Below are 23,877 nucleotides of genomic sequence, written 5' to 3' on the forward strand. Positions count from 1 at the left end.
AGACCCAGGGTGGCAGGGAGGCGGTCTGCTCCGGGGCGCGCATCTTCCGCGGACGCCGGGGACCGACTCCCCGGGGCTGGCCCGCCCGGAGCGGAGGCCGGGGCGGGGCTGCACCCGGGCGCGGGGGGCGCAGGGGTCAGCGGCCGGGCCGGAAGGCGCGAGGCTGCGGCGGCGGGGTGCGGGCGGCGGGGGATCGCGGTCCCCGGGCGGGGCGGGCGGCCCGGAGGGGCTTAGGCGGCTTGAAAAGGGGCCCGAGAGCCGCCCCCCACCGCGCGGCCCGGCCCCGCGCCCGCTGCGGCCGCCGAGCCATTCACACGCCCTCTGGCCATTCGGCGCGGCGCGGGGGCGGGGGGCGCCGCTTCAATGGGGATTTCGCGGGCCGGCGCCGGGGCCGGGGGCGCGGCCCGGCCGCGGGAGCCGCCCGTTGCTACGCGGTGGCGGCCGGCCCGGCGGCCCGGGCCCGGCGGCCGCATTATGCGGGTAATGCGGTGTGACACCGCGCGAACAAAGGCGGATTGAGCCGCCCAGCGGGCCCCGCCGGACGGGGACCAGCACAGCAGGGCTGTCAGCGCCGCTCCCAGGCTAATCCCCGCCCCGCCCCCGCCGCCCCCCGCGTCCCCGGGGCTGGGAAACGAGCGCGGCCCGGGGCCGGGGCGCCGCCGCCGCCGCGAGAGGCCGCGGGCCGGCCGGAAGCGCGGCGCTCGCCCTCGGCGCCCCCGGCCCCCGGGTCGCTGAGGGGTGGGCAGCCGGGGCCGGGGTCGGAGCCGGGGCGCAGCGCCTCAGGCCTCGGCCGCCCCGTGTCGCAGTCGGCGCTGGCTGCGCGGGTCCACTGCCCAGGCGGGGACCGCTCCCACTCCCCGCCGGCCTGCGCGGGAAGGGGGACGCACCCTCCTCTGCCGGTGGCCCACGAGGGCCCCGGGGCCTCTGAAGAGACGGCAGTGGCCACGAGGGGTTACCAGGCTCCCTCGTCCGCCGAGCTGCCCTCAGCGCTCGGGACCAGAGCCACAGCCCAGGAAAGGAGGCATCCAGGCCAGCAGCCCGGCGTTTTGCAACCTGCCTGGCCTTGGGCAGGTCACCTCCCTGCTCTGGGTTCCTCACCAGTAAGGAGAGAGATGGTTGGACTGCAGGTCTTTCAGGCCTTTGCCTCCCTAGTTGTCAATGTCTGTGTATCTGCTAAATGGGCCTGTAATAAGACTTTCTGCCTCATAGGGGTGAGAGGATTAAATGGGATAAAGCACAAGAAGGGCAGAATCTGGTGCAAACCGAGCACTCAAAGGTAGTTATCATTATAATGACGTCGTCGGGGTGGGGGGGGCACCCTGAGAATCTCTACTTTCTCTTTGCTGGACCCTGGGGCAGAAGCAGGGAAGTGCCCTGTGTCCCTCCATCCTCCCGGGAGGGGCTTGGCCTTCTCAGTCCAAAACCTTGGCTTTGTCTGGGTGGAGGACAGGAGAATGGAAGGGGTAAGCTGACATGCTGACCACTGCACTCCTGGTCAGGAACTCTGGTGGCAGAGGGAAGTTGTACCCATTTTACAAAAAGGGTAACTGAGGCTCAGGAGAGGAAAGGGTCTGCCCACGTGCATCCAGGTGGGCAATGGGTGGACTTGGGTAGGTTTAGGCTGTAGGTTCCCAGGCCTCCCTCCCCACAGACCTCAGGCTGTCTCAGGAGTGGGAGGGCCCGGGCCTGTGCTGGGATTTCCAATTTGGGAAGGTGGAGGGCAGGGGGGCGTGGGGCCAGGACGGATCAAGGCCACCTTATCTCTTCAGCAATCTGCCAGAGTTGTCCTTCCACCCCTGTTTCTAACAGGCTCCACTCTGCCAGCTGTTAAAGCCCTGGGTTAATCAGTTAGCAGCTCTGGGCCTCAGTTTGTTCATCTGTAAACTGGGGATACCCACCAGGGGCTCGGCCAACCAAAGAGGAAAAGGCACTTCTTCTCCCCTGGGGCTGCCGAGCCCCTTTTCGCAGCTGGGGAAGTCAAGGCAGGGCAGCCGCGTCCCAGGGCCCGGCCTGAGCAGTGCCTCCCAACGCCTTCCCCACAGCCACCCGCGAATCGGCCTTCGTGCACGCCATCGCCTCAGCCGGCGTGGCCTTCGCCGTCACACGCTCCTGTGCGGAGGGCACCTCCACCATCTGTGGCTGCGACTCGCATCATAAAGGGCCGCCCGGCGAGGGCTGGAAGTGGGGCGGCTGCAGCGAGGACGCCGACTTCGGGGTGCTTGTGTCCCGGGAGTTCGCGGACGCACGTGAGAACAGGCCGGACGCGCGCTCGGCCATGAACAAGCACAACAATGAGGCTGGCCGCACGGTGAGCCCTGGCCGCCCTCACCCCAGCCCTGCCCAGGACCCCTTCCCGGACCTGTCCCTGCCCCTGCCTGCCCCTCCCTGTGGCCCTTGTGCATTCCCGGCTCCCTGCTCTCCTCTTTCCGCCTCCTTTCTCCTCGGACTGCACCCGGTCCCCACCCCACCCTGGGGATGCGGCAGCCCGCGAGCGCAGGTACCGGCCAGCCCATCCGGTGCACTTCAGCTGCCCGTGTAGGGCTGTGAGACCCGTAGACCTGGCTTTGAATTCAGCCTCCATCCTTTCCTATGGTTGCTTGACCTAGGGCTAGTCACTTAAGCTCCCAGCCTGTTTCCCTATCTGTCACTCGGGAATAAAAATCCTTATTTCCTAGGGCTTTGAGAAGGGGATGTGATTTCTGCCAGTGCTTGGGGTGTGAAGGGGAGGGGAACAACGGTCATCGTTCTTTAGGTCTGAGCCTCGGGCCCCAGTCAGTTCTCACCCTGCCACAGTGTAGGAATAGAGAAGGCTTCAGCGATGGGGGTGGGTGGGGCCGAGCGGGAGGGCCTGGGTGTGCTCCCAGGTGGGGTCAGTCTGGGGACCAGGTGCCACTCCTCTTCCCAGACCATCCTGGACCACATGCACCTCAAGTGCAAGTGCCACGGGCTGTCGGGCAGCTGCGAGGTCAAGACCTGCTGGTGGGCCCAGCCCGACTTCCGCGCCATCGGGGACTTCCTCAAGGACAAGTACGACAGCGCCTCGGAGATGGTGGTGGAGAAGCACCGGGAGTCCCGTGGCTGGGTGGAGACCCTCCGCGCCAAGTACGCGCTCTTCAAGCCGCCCACTGAGAGGGACCTGGTCTACTACGAGAACTCCCCCAACTTTTGCGAGCCCAACCCCGAGACGGGCTCCTTCGGCACCAGGGACCGGACTTGCAACGTCACCTCCCACGGCATCGATGGCTGCGACCTGCTCTGCTGCGGCCGCGGCCACAACACAAGGACGGAGAAGCGGAAGGAGAAATGCCACTGCATCTTCCACTGGTGCTGCTACGTGAGCTGCCAGGAGTGTATCCGCATCTACGATGTGCACACCTGCAAGTAGGGAGCCAGGTAGGGTGGCCCGGTGGGGAGGCTGGGGTGCCTTGGCGCAGGGCACCGGGTTTGCCTGTCTCCTCTTCTTGGCAACCCTGTTCTGTTTCTGAGCGGTCCAGGACCCATTTCCAAAGCCAAGGTAGGAAGCCAGGATTTCCCAGGCTTCAGTGGGAATGGTCCTGGGGCAGTGTCTCGGTGGATTACACAAAGCACAGATAATAACCAAGTGTGTGCACACGAGGCTGCAATTGATTAAATTCGTGTACAAGTTAGTAAGTAAATTAGGAGCCAGGTCAATTTTTCGCACAGCCACTAGCTATCATTATTGAACATCTGTGGAGCCAGAGGAGGGACTGTGGGGCTGGAGGCTGGGACGCCTGACTTCTGGTCTTGACTGTGCTCCTAACCTCCTGTTCTTTCCCTTCTTTGGGCCTCAGGTTTCTTACTGTAAAGTGAGGGGGTTAAAAATACTTGAAATAGCAGGCCAAAAAGTCTCTTGTAACCCTGAGGCAGAGTCGTTTTGCATCCACCTTGAACTTAGAGGGCAGGCTTTTGTGCACGCCTAACTCCTACCACCCTCAAGGAGGTGGATGGGAGGAAGCGGGGTGTAAGCCCGTATCCCGGCAGATCTGAAGGTTGGGTTTGGGGGGGGGGTGGGGCCCACTCTCACGGCGTTTATGGCCGGTGATGGGGAGGAGGAAGGAGTCATGTTCAGAGTGATGGTGGTGAGTAATCAAGGGATCGAAGGCTGGTGGATTAGGCTCCCAAGCTTCCCAGAGGTGGCCTGCGTGGGAGACACTGTGGCCCGGCCCTCGGGTCCACAGGTCCCCAGGACAGGTCAAGATTGGCGTGTGGTGGTCCCGGTCTTGGAGGGTCTCTAAGGCCCAAGGGAGGCTTTCTCCCTTTTCTCTGCCCTGAGAAGGGGCCTAATCTACAGGGGTCCGAGCCCTGGTCCAGCTTCCACCACTCGCCCACCTTGTGACCCAAACAAGACCATCTCCTCATCTGTCATCCTCCCCAGAGGTTCTGTGAGGAACAAAGTGAAGGACACTGGAGACAGTGCTTGATCTGTTGTGAAGGACTCGCCTGCCTGGGGCTGTGTCAGCGAGGGCACGGCACTGGGCGATGCTCTGGGCGATGCACAGGGCGGGACTGGGGGAGGGGTCGGACTTCTTTGCGGCATGGAGGGACCTCAGGCGCTGGGGAGAGCTCTGCTGGCGGGGTGGCTCAGCCAGTCTGGGAAGCCCCTCTGTGTAGCTCAAGTTCCGTCCTGGCAGGGACAGAGTCTGGGAAGACAGCAGGAGGCACCACTTTTCTTGGTGTCTGAATAAAAGCAGTGTGGGGAGTGGAAAGAGGACAGAGGCAGTTCTACCTCCACCGCTTCCCAGCTGGAGGCCCAGTTTCCTCGTCTGTACAGCAGTGGTGACGATGTGGGCCTAGCAGAATTTTCCTGCGGTTCAAGCAAGCCAGCAGATGTGAATGCTCGTCTGAATAGGGTGCTAATAGAAAGTGATAAATGCCATGAGAGCCAGGACATGAGGGCAGTCATCGTGCAAGGAAACGGTGTCATCACTTGGGCAGTTTCATTTACGGCTTTTCAAAACGATGGAAGTCAGTGAATAAGAGAGAACGCCGAGGCTCCCTGTGGCTTGTCAGGTGGAAGGAATGTTTGAAAGCTGCAGTGCTTCCTTCCTCTGATGTCCACTCTGGCCAGAGGCAACAGTGTCCCCGCTGTCAAGCAGGACACGGCTCTGGCCATTCTGAGAGGAGGCTGGGGGGAAATCGGAGTTTCAGAACACTAGCCCTGGAGGGGCCACAGAGGGCCGTTTGTCTAGCCTGCCCATTGCACAGATAAGGACACTGAGCCCAGGGCTCTGCCTCCAGAAAGGCCCCACATGTGGGTCCTGCAGAGGCCGCAGCGGCAGCAGCCCAGGCCCCGGCAGTGGCTCTAGGGGGCTCCAGGGTGTCACAGCTCTGTTCCAGCACCTCCCCTCCCCTCCCCTCAGTGAGCAGCCGAGAAGCCATCTGCCAAGTGGGAAGGAGGTGCTGGGTTTGCCCTCAGTGTCCATAAAAATCCCCTGCCTGCGATCTGATACTGATCGTTAAGAAGAGTCAACACTCTCCATCAGCCTTCTGTTCCCCGTTTCTGAAACAGAATGGCATTGCCCCCAGTCTTATGGAAAGTACTACGTGGATGTGGTTTCAACATGCCACACCCAGGTAGGTGGTGGCCCCCCGGGCCCTCATATATGGACGCTCTGGAGTCCCTGCCCTGGGACAAGTGGAGAATTGTCCCCCAATGTGGTGCCTTTCTGACAAACACTCAGTTTGGCGAGTGATTTGGGGCAAGTTGTTTTGCCTCTCTGAGCCCCAGTTCCCTCACCTGTGGACTAGAGGTCATCCACACAAACAGCCCTGGCACAGGGTCCAAGGAAGCAGCCAAAGATTCCAAGGCTGAGTGGAGCTGACCTCCAAGGGCGACTTTCCCCCAGGCCTGCTGCTGGTCTGGAGCCACAGGCTGAGACCAGTTACCTTTCCTGTCCTTTCATCCACACCGACACTCTGCAGGCAAGATGAGAACTTTCGAGACAGGCTGGCAGGGACTTCAGAGAACAGAGCCTGCAGCCTTTCTCTTGGCTGCACTGTCTCCAGTGCAGGTGGGAGAGAGAAGGGCGCCCCAGAGCAGGACGTGTGCCCTCCACACGCTCGGGGAGGAGCCCCAGTCAAGATGCTTTATGCCACAGGAAGGCCAGAGTCCTGGGCCTTCCTCGTGGGGAAACCTCTTTCCATTGCTTGTAGATTTTGTCCAGCGTCTCAGGTTAACCACCGATTTCCTGCCTTACGAGTTCCAGGTTTATTCCTTGTTACTCAGATTCTGTGAGCACAGTAAGCTGGAAAGGGCTCTGCATGAGAGTCAGGTGGCCTGGCTGACCCCAAGTCCTGGGTCTGTCACTAACTTGCTGCGAGACTCTGGACGTGTCCTTTTAATCTTGCCCAGTCTGCTTCTCTCCTTGTAAAAGTCTACTGGCCAAGGAGTTGGGGGTCGATTGGGAACACCCGTCAGAGCCCTTTGGGCTTAAATCCTTTGTGACATGGAAATACAAATACAAATGAAGAAAATGTACACATCGGTGCTCCTAAGAGAAGGAATTATTCATAATGCAATCGACTTTCTTCTGTTTGGACAGCTCGATACAGAAACACAGTGTACAGGAGTCTACGAAGTTGGGAATTGGGCCCAAGATCTGCAGCGTTTCTCCCAGTCTCTGTGCAAGACAGGTTCCTGTATCAGGCTAGTTACCTGCTACTGGGCTTCCTGTTGCCCAGGCCCCAGCTAGCGGGTGGAGAGGTAGGATGTGGATCCCAGCGTGTAGACGCTGAAGCTCTACTGTTCTGTAGCTCGCACACCTTTCCTCAGCAGTAGACCCCAGGTAGCGGAGGGAGCATGGAACAGCCGCTGGAGTCTCCTGTTACCTCCGAGCTCAAGAGAAATGCTGAGACACCCGATCAGCAGCCTCTGAGCTTTGCGCCCTGTGGGTGGTCTCTCTGGGAAAATAATCATGTTCCTAATTCTTCCTCTTTACTTTCCAAAGGGCACTGGTAACGGGTGAAGCGTGTGGCTGGGCAGATTCACCGAAGTCCTACGGGAAGCAGGACCCAGAGCCGGGCTCAGCCCTCAGCATCAGACAGCAAGGAATCCGGACTGTTGCCAGATGCACGTGTGGTAAATTACCTGGTTCCAACCCGCCCGCTGCCTGGGAGGCCTCCCTCCCTTTTCTCTCATCTTAAGTTTCTCACCCTACTCTGGATGGTGTGTGGTTTTTAAAGAAGGGGCTCTCTTTTTAGTTCTCTAGGGTCTGATAGGAACAGACCCGAGGCTTATCTTTGCACATGTTAAAGAAAATAAAAATGGAAAAAAAAAAAACCCACAGAAAACCACTTCTACTCCAACAGAACAGGCTGGGCTCATGTGAGCGCTCTGCCTGGTGGTAAAGACATCAACGTGGGCAAGATTCTGTTTCCCAGCTGCTTCTTCTGGTGACATTCCAAGATGCCTGCGAGGTGAGAGTTAGGAAGTAGGACAAAGCCCTGCAGTCTCCTTTTCTCTGTCTACTCCCATTCAAATCTGATAGACTTTCACATTCTGATAAAAGCCATAGGTTTAGCTGGGATCAAGTGGTAGGGAGGCCCAAGGCAATCGTTAGAGTCAGGTTTTGAGTTTGAAGAACCGGGAGTTCCAGGCGGCCTGGTAAAGCTGTTTGAAGAGCAGCGGTATGTTCTTCTCAGTCCCATTTTCTCTGTAACCCTGTTCTGCACGAGAGGCTCTTGGGAACTGCAGTCAGATCTCAAAAATCTTTTTCTACCATTCTGCAGTTTCCACCATTAACGCAGTACTTTTTTTTTTTTTTTTTTTTTTTTTTTTTTTCTGTAGTGAACGTTGTAAATAGGTTATGTGTGTGGGGCAAGCCTCCTCTAGCTCCAGTGGCTTCCTGAAGAAAGTGGTATCTTTAAAGGGGCCATTCTGTCCCTCCCTGCCCTGCTCACCTGCAGATTCTCCATAAAAACAAACTCCAGGTCGAGCAGTTGGACTGTAGGTCACCTTAGTATAAATTAGACAAAAAGGGTCAGAGGGAGAGTAGCAATATATTCCTGAAGTTCCAGTGTTGTGGCTAGTAGATGGGGAGGATACCGATGATTCCTTCGTTTCCTCTCCTATAAGGACACGTCGTCCTGCATCCTTGTCTTTCGTTGGCCTGCGTGAGGAAACAGAAATGCAGAGTTCCTTCACACAGGTCTTCCGGCCTCACCTGTATGCTGACAGCATCAATCCGTGCAGACACCAAGGATCAGCATTAGGTGTTCAAAAGGGGGGCAAGCCGTCACTTGCTCCCTTGGGTAAAGCGTCTCACAGCTGAGTTCTCCTTGATCCACACGGGTCCTCTGGAGTGTCCTAGAGGAAGCGAGCACAGTGTGGAGGCAAACGGGTCTGATGGTACGAGTCAGTGCAACAGCTCTGCCTTAGAGTCAGAAAGAAGAGGTGCAGCAGGGGCACAGTACAGAACACAGTGATTTCTTCCTCTTCCCCCTTCTCTCTTTGCCTAACAAACAAACACTGACCTAAGGTACCGGGTCAAGCCATCTTCCTATGTGCTCAGGCAGGTTCGCCAAGACGACTGTCTAGAAGCCGTGCCTGCAACTCTTGAATCTGCTGGCAGTGAGCCCTGCTAAAAAGATACACATCCCATCCCCTCTAGAGAGTCTGAAATGCCCCTCCCCATCTCAGACTGAAGTTTTAAATCATGTCAACCAGATAATGCTTGCTTTATGTGAGAATTCTTTCAGCAGAATGGATACAAATTTTCAAAACAGTCTTTTCATATCTATGTATTCTATATTAAAAGTGATAAAGTCATGTTTCTGGGGCGTATTCAAGTAGCTGACAAGTAATTATTTAATAATAGTACATTGAGTGCATTGTAATTATTCTCGCCATAGTCAGGTAATAGTATCCAACAGAAATTTCCTACCAACCTGCTGTATCCAAAGTTTTGTAAAAAGTTGTAGAAGTTGTTGATCTTTTTGATTTTATATTCAAAAAGTCTCTTTTTATAAATATTATTTATTATACAATGTATATACCTTTGAGTTAACTAAGATTATATATTATATAAATATATATATATTTGGAGAAAATATATTTCATCATGCAGTTTTTTTCTGTTAAGTCATTAAAGAGAAGGTAAACAAACTTAAAACGGATACATTGTACAATGTGTGGAGTTTTCAGATTAATGCTTAGGAGGTCAAGAATATGAGATTCTGAATGTGGTCACCTCCACTTTCACTCTGAAATTAGTGGCCCAAATTAAGGTAATTTCCTTTGTTTTCTAAGCAAGATCATCTGAGACGTCATGGACAGTAGGTCTGATCTACTAAAGGACTTTCTCACAGGCTTACCTTGTTCTAAATCAGCTTCTAACAAAGAATTTCCAGTTTTGGAAGTCAGCAATTTGGGCAGTAATTCATCTCATAGACCCCAGCACTTCCAGTGCACAAATTGACGTCACAAACACTGAGATACGGCTCGAGGCCCATGGACCATGGGGTTGGCCACCGACTTAATCCCTTTCTAACCCATGTTTTCAACTCCATTTATTGGGAAAATAGGATTTGCTTTACTGAAAACGAAACTTGAGTGGACATGGCTCTCCCCTGCTAGTTCCACTTGAGAGCTAAGCTTCGGAAAGGGTAGGTTGGCGGGAAAGAAGAAATGGTGTGCCCTGGGCTCTGGAACAGGTGTCGTTTGAAGGTTTAGATCTGTTTGGGCAGAACAGACACACTAGTGGGCATGCTCTTGGGAAGGCCATTCTCTCCCGGGACCGAGGCTCCTAAAGGCCTCATCTGAAGCTAACAAAAACAGGTAACGCCTTTTCATCAATGAGATGATGCTGTAACTCAGTTTTATGACCACAGACAATCCTCTGGTCTTCAGACCTACCCATAAAATGTCACCTTCAGTTGTTTATCTGGCACAGCAAAAATGTTTTCTCTTCCTTTTTCTTTCTCCTGATTTACCTTTAGTAGGAGTAAGTAAATTCATCTCACTTCACAGAAAAAACAACAGAAAAATAGAGGGGTCTGCCTTGTGCGTGTGGAGATGGGCTGCCTGTGCTCTAACCTTAGATTAGGGATGGCTACTAGAAGTTCATGAACTTTCTTTTGCCCGTGACATGTCTGTCTTTAGTGCCTGAAAAGCTGAAATCACAAAAATGGTGGTTTCGGCTGTGCAGTGAATCAGACGTGGAAAGGATACAGATCTCCCCGTCTCATGGAGCTGCTCATCTTTGTATTTCACTTTTACATGAAGCTAATACGCATCTACCCCAGTATTTTGGGCACTTTTTTTTTTAACCTATAAACTTGCCAAATATTTAAATGGCCCCTGGTCACACTCACCAAGGCCATTGGTAATCCTTTCTATGATTAATTATATTCTATGATTTAAGAGAATACAGTTTATAGCAGTGCTTGAACATTTAGTTTCTCCATAAGCATGAATACTATCTAAACATCTAAAAAGGAGAGGAAGATCTGCCCCCCCCAAAAAAATCCAAAAGAAAGAAAAGAGATAATATAATGGGAATCATTATTATCTTTCAAAGCAGTATTATTTTATGAAGAAAGAAGGGAAGGGAAGTGTGTGAGAGAGTTCAAGGATGAGCGGATGAGGTACAAATAAAGGCAGAAGGAAGAAGCAAGGCTAGGGGAACGATGATGGTGAGATTATTCTAGGTGCGTCAGATGGTAGCGTCCAACGAGCCCACGGTGTATCCACACTGGCCCTGGGGATGTGGACGTGTGCTAATGTGCGTGGCTCACCTACACGCACACACAGGTGACGTTATTTCAGCAAAATTATGGCTGCTAAGTGTCATCATTTCTCCTAGCTCAACAGAGGACTTTCTAGGAGGCAAAAAATGATCTTACCATTAATCTTATACTCCCAAAATGGAGTGACAGAGTCAGCTGTGTGGAGACTGTACGCTGGGAAAATTTCAAACCTGAGTCCCCCTTGCAAACCGTCTTCGCTCCTTGGGATTCTTGCCAATTGTAGGCGCCATCTCCTGCATCTTAATGTCACGGTGTCCACACCGCACACGCCCTCTGTGGGCCCAGCTCCAGGACCCAGTCTCGGCACTGCTTGCCAGCTGAAGAGAAACTTTGTATCATTTTGCAATAACTTCTGAAATCTACATGCTTTTTTGAACTCTCGTACACACCTTTGCCAGTCACGTCTTTGAAGAGGCTTATGGATCAAGTTGCCAGGCAAGGAAAATGAACTCTTGCTTTTACCTTCTGTGTTTGGGCTGGGTCGGTTGTTTATAGCTGACTCAGTGCTTCAGCAAGTCTGTTTACCAGGATTTGATTATTATACACACTTAAATCTACTTCAAAACTTGTCGCTGAAACTTAGGGAGGCTGTTCACTGTAATTTTTAGGATATGAAAAAGCCTTAAAGTAAAACAAATTTCAGGTTTAACCATCATTATCCAGGTTTTCTGTGTTACATTAAAAAAAAAAAGGTGTTTCGGGGAAGTTGTACAACTTTAGAAAGGATAAAAGAACCTCCTTTTCTGAGGTTTTAATTACATCTTCTGATAAAAAGTAGCCTCTTAACAGTTCATCCATAGAAGAAGAAATCTAAGGCAGGAGATAGTAGAGTCTCCTTTGCTTTATCACCAGGCCGTGCTGTAATCTCAAATGCTCTCTGCCCAGCATCGGCTTTGAAGAGTTCCGGGATGGCTTTAAGACTACCTTGTCAAGGCTATGCAGGGACCAGGTGACCTCAGGGTCCTCCTCCCAGGAGGGTGTGGACAGCTCCCGGGGAGCTGACCTTGCTGTTGGAGAAGCCCTGAGGTTGACCTCTCCCCACAAGCCTTGCTGATTTTCTGGGTGGCTTTTAGTCCTAACCCGAGCCACCTCTAAGGATCAGGGTTTAGGCTAAAAGATCTGATAGCTCAGAAACATGCAAAATGGATGAAGGATACCAAAACGAACCATGTGAAGAAATCTCACTGAGAGTGTTTGAGTCCCTTGGCTTGTACGTGTCATAGGAAGGAGTAATTCTACTTGAGAAACAATTTTCCCTTCCGGTTTATTACTAACCCGCTTATGGCTTTGGTACACTTCAGTTTTTTAGTAAAGGGAAATAAGTAAAAGAGGTATAAAGATTCTTGTTGTGCACTAACTTTATAAAATATGCTATCGATGTGAATTTCCTTTAAATTAACTATATTTTCTGAATGATTAAAATAATAGATTTTAAAATAAAAATCATCCATCTCCTTACACGAGTTAAAACAAGGAGGGGCTTTTCTGAGCCCTTTCTTCATACACTCATATCAGTTATGTATGCTGTTTTGTACAAAATATTGGTCTACAGAATGTTTTCAAGTATATGTACTCTTTATTGCATTCCTTCATTTGCATTAAACAATATTTATATTTTTTCAGTATAGTTTTGGACAAATCACAAAGACATCAACCTTATCTGACAAGACACATAAGTTAATACAATGTGTGCTGCTTTCAAGGGAAGAGAAAAAAGAGGCAAGATCTAAAAGAGATGAGGGAACCCAGGGTGCTGCCTACCAGCAATCACAGAAGTTCACAATACAATCCACCTACAAAAACAGCACAACAACAGCCACAAAATAAGCTAGGGATGAAAACCCAAAAGAAAGTAGACGTGACATACAAGTCTACCAAAAATATACAGAGAGCAAGATCTGGAGATAATTCACCTTCTACCACGGGGACAGATGACATAGCTACACCCAAGTACCTTATGCGTGACAAACCTTACAGGCGGTGTTAGGTACCTTCAGGTGGCTCCTGATCGTTTGTCCTAGAAGTTTAAGCAGCAACGGGGAGAGAGTGGCATGTTCCACAAGTCTCCTCACCAGACATGACGACCTGATTAAATTTCAAACTCGGCTTACACCACCGTTCTCCTTCTCTTTGGAAGAAGTGCGTAGTGGGGAAAGGAAATGTCTTCAGTGTATTGGAATGGATGTTAAAGGACTGAGGGGAGAGGACTAGAAAGTGGTTTATTTTTTCTGGAAAATAGTGTTTTATTTAGATGCTAGGTAGTACAGATAATTTAAAGGAAGGATACATTCTAAGTAAGTCATTAAGCTAAGGAAAAAGGAAAAGTGGTGATACTAAATAAGCCTGTCATATTAAACTAAGGGACTGACCCATTTAGAGTTGGACACTAATGAGTGCTGAGAGGGTTGTAAGTTACTTTAATGATGCCTTTCTGTTTAGGGGTGTGTGCTTTTTCCATACACATCTCTCACAAGCTGTTAACAACATCTACCAAGTGGTAATGATTAGCATATCTCTTGCCACAGAGCAAATTACTTATATTAAGGGGGTGTCACAGCCAACATGGTAATAATCTGACTTTCTGTTAAGAAAGATCTCCTGACTGCAACTTGGAAACATCTCTGAAAATGGCTGAGAACAGCATCTTAGAAATTCAAAGCCCTGTTTCTTTAGGCAAAGATAACGGGGCTTCCGGGAGAACCTTTAACCATATATCCAATTACCTTTAGTGTTAGCACAAGGAAGTTACAAAGTAATCCCTTTGAACCCATACCTCTATTCACTGCTCCTGGTTTACGTGTAGAAAGTCTTCCTTCTACTCTGCGAACTGCTGTTTTGCAACATCGTTGCGTTTATTGAGAGTTTTGGGGAAACGGTGGTGGTAGGGAGCTTAGAATGTGCAGTGTTCACAAGCACAGTATGTTTCCCACGTTTAAAGACTGAGCAAGAAGGAATCAGCTTGCACGGAAAGGTGAGCACAGCATTCTAAAGCAAATTTTTACCTTCCACAAAACTGAGTATCTCAATAAGCACAAGGAAGGGAGTTTCATTGCACTAATCATGCAGAGCGAGCACGTGTTGAAGGTAGGGAACATTTCACTTTGTCCAGTATCTTGAGTAAGTCGAGTGACGATCCCAGGCCACCTTCACCTTGGTCACTTTCCTTGGTCACTTTGTATCTGAAAATAGTTCATTTTCAAAGTCGAGAGGGCTACTGAAAAAGAAATATCCAAAACACAAAAAACAGATGACGGTCTGCAAAAAGCCGTTCATCACAAAATCACACTAAAAGCTTCTTAGTGGTTTTTCTACATTTTTCACTATGTATTTGCTATTAGATGAGCATTTCACAAAAGAAAATGGTTACGCTCCATGCAATTTAAAAGCAGGTTCCAATAAATATGTACCATCGAGCTTTTTCCTGCCTTGTGACAAGGAAGTTTTGCAAAGCAGGACAGGGAGAGGAAACCAAAAGTACAACCCATTTCCTTGCTTGGTCTCCTAGACCTACAACACAGCCAAGAATTCTAATAAATGGAAACAAAGTTGTCCAAGAGAGGCTGAGAATTCAAATTCACATGCACCGTACAGCAACTCTTAGAATAGGCACATGGGTTTAAAAGAGTGGGAAGTCTGGCTGGCGGTCTTAAGTGTCGCATGTACTTACGCTCCTTCTTCTCTTAAGAGGGCCAAGAATTTTCTCACACGGTATTCAGGATCCATCTAAACACATCAGAAGAAATAAAGACGACGGGTTAGTGGTGCCTTCTAATAATGATGCACTTACTTCATGCCAAGAAAATGATCGGGTTTATACTTCTTAGTGCTTTGCTGAGTCACAGAAATGTGTTACCTGCTCCTTGACCAGTATTCTGATACACAGCAAAGCAGACTGTGTCACTCAAGGGAAGTGAATGGGATATCCCAGCACAGAGAATCGCCATGCACGAGGTTGCGAATGACCCAGCTGGTCATCCACGGGCACCTCAGTTGAGCACTCCCTCAGCTAGCACCGGGTGAGGAGGCAGCACTGAGAGGCACCAAGTGTGGGACCGGGGCTGCCCATTCGTGGGGGTGCACATGGCATCCAATTCATAGGGTTCATCGAAGGCATCAAAGTGAGACCAAAACTGAAGAAACCAATTGGTGTTGATTAAGCAACTAAAAAATAGCTTATTAACTCTATATAATGGACACTTGAGCTTTTCTTAGCCTTGGTCTCTCTTGCATAGTTTCTTCTTTGCAATTAACGAAAAAAATTGTGCTGAAACTAAAAAAAAAAGAACAGTGGGGCTGATTCCTCTGACATGCTCTCTGGATAATCTGGGTCTCTTGTGACTGAGAACTGCATTGTGAGTCTAAAAAAAAGATGGGGGAGTTAGTTCTGGCTCAGGTTTTAGGTTCAGGTTGTTATTATTAATTATCCCTACTCATTTTCATTTCATATTCATATTTCTACTAATTTGTTTAATTATATTTTATTCTCATTGGTCCACCAGAGATGTGAAGTAATCTAAAAAATGATCATTAGAAACATCTTTAACGGGGCTTCCCTGGTGGCGCAGTGGTTAAGAATCCGCCTGCCAATGCAGGGGACATGGGTTCGAGCCCTGGTCCAGGAAGATCCCATATGCTGCGGAGCAACGAAGCCCGCGCGCCACAAATACCGAGCCTGCGCCCTAGAGCCCACGTGCCACAACTACCGAGCCCGCGTGCCACAACTACTGAAGCCTGTGCGCCTAGAGCCCGTGCTCCACAGAGAAGCCACCACAATGAGAAGCCTGCGCACCGCAACGAAGAGTAGCCCCCACTCGCCACAACTAGAGAAACCCCGCGTGCAGCAATGAAAACCCCAATGCAGCCAAAAATAAATTAAGCAAACTTATAAAAATTTAATTCCTTAAGATGAATTTTTATTGTAAGAAACACAATAAATTTTTATTGTAAGAAACACACCTAACTTTAAAAAAATGTTCCAGGGCAAGGAATCTGTTTCCCAAGAGGGAACTCCCTGCCCTCCAGGAATAGCTTTCAAATGCTCAGTGCAGCTGTGGGTAAATGCGCAATTGGATTCCCCCCTCCAACCACTTTTTTTTTTTTTTTTTTTTAAGATTTCTTCTCTTCTATCCCAGAAAAACATCTGAACAGAAGTTTCAAATGTATCAAAGTTAAGAGGTCAGACTACAAAGGACTAAGAAAAAGTGTGAATATTTAACAAGAGAAACATTTTTCCTCTTTGGGAATAGAATTACATTTGAGTCAATTGTCAAGTTCTTTAAAAAAAAAAAAAAAAAATGGAACTGGCTGGAGTTCCGCTGTAGTCAGTACTTGCAGGTCTTTGCCCATTAAATATATTTAATATGTGTGAGCAAGGACTTACTGACTTGCCTGTAGCTATGGAATTAAAAGTCAAGAGAAAGGGAGGAAAAAAGTAATCTAGATAAATGACTTTATTCCCTCAGGTGACATCCAGTCAGAGCAGATCCCCAGCACTGTGCAAGTTTTAACAGAATTGTGTATAGTGAACAGAGAGGTAACATGACTTATATTCTGCTAAACTACATGCCTCTTCACTTAGGCTCGGTCTCTCTAAGGCAGATCTAAAGAGAATTCACTCAGCTGCACCAAATCCATTTGATGTGAAGGGGTTCAAACTCAGAGGCCTATGAAGTGTCAGTCGCTGAAGATTAGGCCTGAGTGCCCCACTCTCACTTTCCACCCCACATACAGAGGAAGCATTAACTTGATCACTGACCGGTGGGCATCAAAGGAAGAGGAAGGGGTAGGGATTGGGGAGAAAAACCCACATAGTTTCTTCTATACAATTATTGAAAAAAAAAATTGTGCTGAAACTCAAAAAATGAAGAGTAGAGCTGACTATCTGACAAATTTATCTTTTCCAAGGAAAGAGCCAATGTATACGCACCTTTACCAAGAATAATCCTAAGCAAAGTGATTTGTCTGTAACTTTAATTTACTGCTCAAAATGAAAAATAAATAAATTGGCTTTAAAATAGTCCAGCTGAAAGTTCAGTAAATTAAACTTTAGGTTTCTGAAAGCTACAATTTTATTTTAAAATAAATTTACCGGACTTGCCGGGTGGCGCAGTGGTTAAGAATCCGCCTGCCAATGCAGGGGACATGGGTTTGAGCCCTGGTCCAGGAAGATCCCATATGCCACGGAGCAACTAAGCCCGCGCGCCACAAATACCGAGCCTGCGCTCTAGAGCCCGCAAGCCACAACTACTGAGCCTGCGTGCCACAGCTACTGAAGCCCACGTGCCTAGAGCCCATGCTCCACAACAAGAGAAGCCACCGCAATGAGAAGCCCACGCGCCACAACAAAGAGTAGTCCCTGCTCGCCACAACTAGAGAAAGCCTGCGCACAGCAATGAAGACCCAATGCAGCCAAAAATAAATAAAAATAAAATAAATAAATTTATTAAAAAAAAATTTACCAGCAAAGATTAAAAAGCATTTGCTTCGTGATTCCAATTTGTTATTGGTCCAAGAGCCTATTTCAGAAGTAAGTGAAACTTAAATTTCACCTCATCCACCCACAGCTCACACTGCTGGAAGAGCAGGACTGAGCATAATACATGACTCTCAGAATGCAGCCAGTCTGTCCACCTAAGACCCGGGAGAGATTCATTCAACAGAAGTTTACTGAGTGCCCGACTATGTGTCCAGTTCTGTTCCAGGGGCTGTGGATTTAGTAGTGAGTGAGAGCCAAGGTCCCTGAACTCACGAAGCTTGGAAGTGATACATTTATTATCTAACTAGTATGTCAGATAAGGACAAAAAGACACAGGATGTGCACATGGAGGGGTGGAGTTACAAAAAGAAGAAAGGGAAGTTGCCCGTAGACGTGAGAAAGTCCCAAAGAGGTTTCATCTGTTTTTGCCCAGGCAGTAGCCTGGGGCTTAGTTTTCTATGTGATCCTGGACGCTTCAACCCTACAGTAGTTTGCATAAAATTTCTAGGAGCCCTGCCAGGGGAGAATATACACAGCCTAAGTCTAATCTGTACACTCAATTACCCTGTCCCTTGAAACTGTCTCCCAGGCCCCTTCTGGTGTCTGTGCGTCGCTTCCCGACCTCTGATGGACAACGCCATCCCACCCCCCAACCCCTTTAGATAACTGACTGTGACCCTGCATGACTCACTGACAACCGCTGGGACACTCAGGACCCTCACCTCTAAAATGAGGGGGCAGCAGAACCATTGTTAAGTCCTTTCTAGTTCTAAGACCTAGTTGACTCCCTAAATTAAAACTTAAAGTAACTCTATATTCTTTTCTTCTATTTTTGAATTTTAAGAAGTAGGAAAGAAAAGTACCAATAAGTTATCGTTTGATCTCAGAAGCAGGCTACTAACACCAACCTGATTCTGGAAATAATATAAAAGAATTATAACTTAAAACCTCAGCGAGAGGGAATGATAAAAACTCTTGGGATATATCGTGAAGCTTCTATGTCTGAACCATACGGAGAAGGAAGCATCTTACCTGTAGGGACATCTCGATCAACATTAGTAACTTCTTGATTCCTATCCAGACCTTCTTCCCTTTGACTTGCTGTGCAATTGTGGTGCGTTCTTTATCCCTGAAGTTGCCCAACAGCTACAAAAACAATTAAAAAAAATGAAAGCACGTCTATAAGTGCATCAACAACATTAGTTAATTCCCACATTTACCCTTAAAAGAACAGTGATAAGAACTACCTAACTGGTTCAAGCTGACAGAATTCTCTCATATTTTAAAATACAACCTGACTTGCCTGAAATCCATTAGCTGCAATCATGAAAATGAAAACTCGTACCCTAAACTCTGTTTTCTTACGGACCTTGATTATAATTTAGAGATATATTTGCTGGGGGAAAAATAGCTCCAATCCATAATAAATATCAGTTAAAATTTTTAACATTCCTTTCTAGGAATAATCTATATGTGTCAAAGCAGACTAAATTTAATTCTCTTACTCAACCCCAGCACAAAAACCGCTCAAACAAGGTAAGCTGGAAACATTTATCATATAGATAGTTTCTATTTCGTCGGGAGTATGCCCCAACTGTATGGATCTTGAGGATTTTAAGAAGCCTTCCTGACTCTCACTGCTGAACAAGTCACTAGATAATATTTTCTAACACCTCATCAAGTCATTTGTGCACACTGATATTAATCAAAAGTTTAATAAAGGATATATATTTTTTTAAATTAAAGACTATGTCATCCTCAAAAAAAAGTCAGAAAACATTTCCACATTATGAACTTGTTAATAAAGGGGTTGCTTTTACTTCTATAGCTTTTTTCAAGTTTCTAAGGCTTTAACCATCGCTCCAATTTATTAAATGCAAGTAAATGGGCTGAAAGCTACTATGAATAACTGAATTTTCTGTTTATGGATTACTCTATTCCCTCCCCCCATTCCAAGTTTCTGGTCCACGTAATCTATATGCATTAGTCATGCTGGGCACAAAGTCATTCATTCCTGGCAGTTTGTATGCTGCTTCCACCAAGGAATGAGGAATTACTTCACTCTCACTTATATTTATCTCTTCTTCCTCTAATTCCTGAAAATGACTGCAGGTGTATCCCAGGTTCCGTGTTCTAGGTTAACACAGAAACTAAACACCAGGTGTGATGTCTGGGGCACCCTTAGCATTAATCCCAGCCTCAACTCCTTTCTTCGAACGGTGTGCCATCCACTGGCTCATTCTCACCTCCAAAGCCTCCAGCAGCTGCTCTCCTGTGGCAATGCTGGGCACATGGATGGTGGTGCTGAAGGCGTTAAGCATTTCCATCTCCTGCAGGACATCTTTGCGGCTCGTGGTCCCAATGATAAGAAGCTTGCGGCCCTGATCATAGGGAGAAAATGTGTTACAACACATAGGAAAGAACTGATTAGGAAACTAGAGTAAGCCTCAACAATATCCATTTATTTAATCGCAGAAATGCAAATGATGAGGCAAAAGAGAAGGAAAAAAATTCAGAACTGTCCTCTTGAAAATCCTTTTTTTTTGGGCCGTGCTGCATGGCATGTGGGATCTTAGTTCCTGCCTGCAGTGGAAGCGCGGAGTCTTAACCACTAGACCGCCAAGGAAGTCCCTTGAAAATCTTAAAAAAATGTATCAACAACATGATTCAGAAAAAGCAACACTTTCTTTAGCACGTGGTTCAGAAAGAGGCAACTGCTCTTTCTCCTTATCCGTATCAGTAACATCATGGATCAGTAAATCAGGAAGATACACAAACCAAATAGAAAGATACCTTAGTATATGTTTGTAATTCATTTTTCACAGCCAACCTAGTATCAATATATGTATGGTTGGGAAAAAAATGAAATGAATGAATGGAAACCCCATGCCACCCACTTAGCAAGGCTTTATTACGGTTTTTAGGAGAGGTAGGATAATAACAATAGCTTACATTTATGCAGCAGTTAACTGTGAAAGGCATGGTGTTAAATGCTTTACATAATTGTCTCATTTAATATCTTTAATTTCTTTTAAATTTTTAACCCCAAAATATACAAGGAATGTTTAAAAACTATAGCAGGCTTAGGCCACCATTCCTGATTCCCTCTCTCCAGAAGCAACCATTTTCTACTCTCTTAGTTTTTCTTCCTGTATTTATACTTCCTTATCTTTAAATAACAGTGGTACACTATTATTTTTAGATTTTTCTTTTCAGCTTTAAATATCATTTCCTGAATTCCTATTATGGAAGAGGGAGAGTTAATATTAATTTTGCACAGCCCCCCACCCCAATATGTCCCTTTTCTCATCCTTCCAATTATTTCACAGTCTTTGGTTAAATCTATATTCAGTATTTATTATGATTATATAAATATGATTTACAGCTAAGCCATGTAGTGTATTATTAAATTTCCTTTCTTGGGCAACATTTTGTTTTTATTAGAGTTAATAATTGCCACTCCCCCCCCGCCCCCCCTTTGCTTAGTTTATCAAGTACTTACCACAAGTTCATCCCAAACAAATACTGCCACGGATATCATACTAATATGTTCAAACATGTTAGGGAATTTTAAAGTTTTGGGTGTTTTTTCTCAAAGACATTCCCCTCCTGGAGTCCTCTGTTCTCAAAGTTCAATCTGAACTGACTGTTCTCTAGGCCTGCTGCACAGCTGTAGCCCTAGAACTTTCCTCTCTCCTCTGTTAGATCCCCTGTCTCCTCACCTTCCTTTGTTTTTTCATTTATTCTCTCTTTTCCATGGTACATATACTTCAAAAGCTTCCTGAGAAAGGGTGTACGGGAGGTAAAAATTTTAAGACCTGGAAATGCCTTTATTCCACCCTTAATACTGTACACTTTATAGTTTGGCTAGGTATAGAGAACAAGGTTAGAAACAACTTTCCCCACAGAATTTTCAAGGCATTGTTCTATTGTCTTTTAATTTTCAGTGTTGTTGACTAGAAGACTGATGCCATTCTGATTTTCTGACTCATTCTTTCTAACTTTTAAAAATAAATATAATTTTAAAAGAATCTTTTCTTTATCCATATGTTCTATAAGTTATGAACCTTGAGATAAGTCACTCTTTCTTGTTTACTGAATGTTTCTTTTTTAAAAAAATTACATCCTATTATATTTCATGGATACTACCTTATTTTAGATCTCTGTGAATACTACACATTTTAAAAAATGTTTTCTTCTTTTCTCTGCTTTGTCTCCTCTGAGTTCCTTTTTCTTTTCTTTCTTTTTTTTTTTTTCTTATTTGTTCACTGGTGGTTTTCTTCAAGTGTCTGGTGATTGTTGGATTACTATTCATACTTAAGAGTTAAACTAGTGACTGGAAGCTCTGAGTCTGAGAGCTTCATGATAGGATGATAAGACTTGGCTGACTACTGGGCATCCCTCAAAGGTCAGGATGTGCACATTTTCCCCGGAGGATCTTCCAGTCTCCTTCCTGAGGGTTATAGAGACTAGTTCCCAACATACTACATGGGAGTCGATGGGGGAAGGAGTCTGGGTACCTCACCACTCAATATGGAGACTTCCATTTACTCCTATTTGCAGTATGGCACCTCTTTAGATCAAGCTCTCATTCAGTGTCCATTATAATCCTAAGAATTAAGTATCAGCATTATCTCTATTTTACTGATGAAGCTACTGAGTCTTATAGATTTAACTAATTTGTTCAAGGTCTAATAACTAATAAATGATGGAGCCAGGAATGGAAACCAGATCCAGAATCTGAAATTGTATACTGCCTTTTTTCACGAAGAAAAACACGTTTTAAAAATGTTTACTCGCGGGGCTTCCCTGGTGGCGCAGTGGTTGCGCGTCCGCCTGCCGATGCAGGGGAACCGGGTCCGCGCCCCGGTCTGGGAGGATCCCACATGCCGCGGAGCGGCTGGGCCCGTGAGCCATGGCCGCTGAGCCTGCGCATCCGGAGCCTGTGCTCCGCAACGGGAGAGGCCACAAAAGAGGGAGGCCCGCATACCACAAAAAAAAAAAAAAAAAAAAAAAAAAAAAATGTTTACTCGGAAAATGGAAGAGGAATGGATTTTAAACTATGTCACTAGATGTATGATACACCCTCATTCCACAAATAAGTCTTTAATACAATTAAACCTTTCACAGATCTTAGAAACTCAGGGCATTAAAATAAATGAGAAAATTAAAAAATTATGTGAAAATTAAATGTAGGAAAAGATTTTAAGAAATTGAAGATCAGATGCCAAAACAATTTCAACTGGGGTTTTGTAAATATTAAACCACTATTGCTAATAAGGTGTGCTAGCCTTTCTCAGTCTTACTGATTGCTTTTGTCCATCTGCTGTGCCAAGAATGGATGATGCACCAACATAAACACAGGCCTACCAGAGAAACAAGGTTGAGCTTTCTGGTATAATTAGTAATTGGCATATCAAATGCCTGTGCAAAGACTGTGAGAGAGAAGTATACCTCTGAAGCATACACATTAAAGGGTAATCGTTGTTATTATTCAAGAAACCAACTAGCTAAAAATCAAACACACTGTCAACAGACCTTTACCAAGCTTCTGGATGAATACGGGATAGATCTTGTATACACAGAGAGACAGATACAAAACAGATCATTATAATACAATATGGAAAGGTAGAGGTATTGCACATAGGATGTCATGGTAGAGGGAAGAAACGTGTGGCAGAGACACATCATCTTTTTCTCTGGAGGAGACAATATCTGAACTGAGTCTTAAGGAGTGAGTGGGGTGATTAGGAGACGAAGGGGAAGGACATCCAAGCCAGAAGGAGCAGAAATAGATAAATCCAAAGGCAAAATAACAAAAACAAAAACTGGGGTGTTGGGGTAATTACGAACACATAAAGACATATAAGCTTCTACTATGTAACAGAAAAGTGGTGCTTTTACACTCGAACTATTTTTGAACTATTTTAAAATTCTGTTTGTAAACTTAGGAACATATCCTTGAAGGCTCATAGATGCCAAAAGCCACACAGGCTGGTATATCTTCATTACAATTAAAGATAACTGTTACTTTGCTTTTTTCCTTAGGTTTTTAATGTTCCATAGTCCATAATTCAAACCCCCTCATCTTGCCCCTCTCTTACAGAGGACAACACTGGCCCTAGAAGAATGGCTTCTTCTTACCCATTCCAGAAGGCTGGAATTGCCATTTTCCTAGTGAAACTTTGTCTTACCTTACCAGTGACTATGCTCTTCAGAGTGTTAAGGCTGGGAAATGCAGAGCAACTTATAATGGAGATGTTAATTTATGTTCTGCTTTTCTTCTTGTTTAACAAGACTGCAAACACTGCAGAGAGGTCACGACCCAGGGAAGCTCAGGCCCTGACTTGCTAGCATCATCTTTAAGAAAACACCGACAAACATTACCAAATAATTAAAGTGTGCTGGGTCATTCTGTATATTAATTAGTGGTAATACTCATGAGGACGCTTTACCATGAAAAACCAGCTCTGAATATATTAATATCATAAATCACATTGGAGAACATTTTGGAGAAAAAGTTGCCAGCAGCATGAAATGAGAAGGCCAGCTTTAAAAATAAAAGTAGAGCTCAACCCAGAAAGAGAAATCCAACTACTAGTGGCTACTAGTCCGAGTCTATAACGCCAAAACAT

General features: G+C 46.8%; 2 protein-coding genes across 4 annotated transcripts in view; one reads left to right on the forward strand and one right to left on the reverse strand.

The window, feature by feature from the left end:
* The window catches only part of WNT3 (Wnt family member 3), a 49,125-nt gene extending 41,961 nt beyond the window's left edge, over positions 1–7,164 (forward strand). The window contains exons 3-5 of one of the 2 annotated variants that reach the window (XM_055090358.1): positions 2,043–2,308; positions 2,906–3,393; positions 6,969–7,047. In XM_055090358.1, coding sequence (XP_054946333.1) covers positions 2,043–2,308; positions 2,906–3,385 — 746 coding nt within the window. In that variant the 3' untranslated portion in view covers positions 3,386–3,393; positions 6,969–7,047. Of the gene's footprint in view, positions 1–2,042; positions 2,309–2,905; positions 3,394–6,968 lie in introns of both variants that reach the window. The other variant, XM_024130337.2, reaches the window with a different exon arrangement.
* Positions 7,165–12,321: 5,157 nt separating this feature from the next.
* Positions 12,322–23,877, reverse strand: part of NSF (N-ethylmaleimide sensitive factor, vesicle fusing ATPase) — a 132,161-nt gene continuing 120,605 nt past the window's right edge. The window contains exons 17-20 of one of the 2 annotated variants that reach the window (XM_028498343.2): positions 19,489–19,623; positions 18,275–18,388; positions 14,435–14,490; positions 12,322–13,946 (exon numbers count right to left, since the gene is read on the reverse strand). In XM_028498343.2, coding sequence (XP_028354144.1) covers positions 13,826–13,946; positions 14,435–14,490; positions 18,275–18,388; positions 19,489–19,623 — 426 coding nt within the window. In that variant the 3' untranslated portion in view covers positions 12,322–13,825. Of the gene's footprint in view, positions 13,982–14,434; positions 14,491–18,274; positions 18,389–19,488; positions 19,624–23,877 lie in introns of both variants that reach the window. The other variant, XM_028498345.1, reaches the window with a different exon arrangement.

Source organism: Physeter macrocephalus, chromosome 14 (genome assembly GCF_002837175.3).
Source record: "Physeter macrocephalus isolate SW-GA chromosome 14, ASM283717v5, whole genome shotgun sequence".
NCBI lineage: Eukaryota > Metazoa > Chordata > Mammalia > Artiodactyla > Physeteridae > Physeter > Physeter macrocephalus.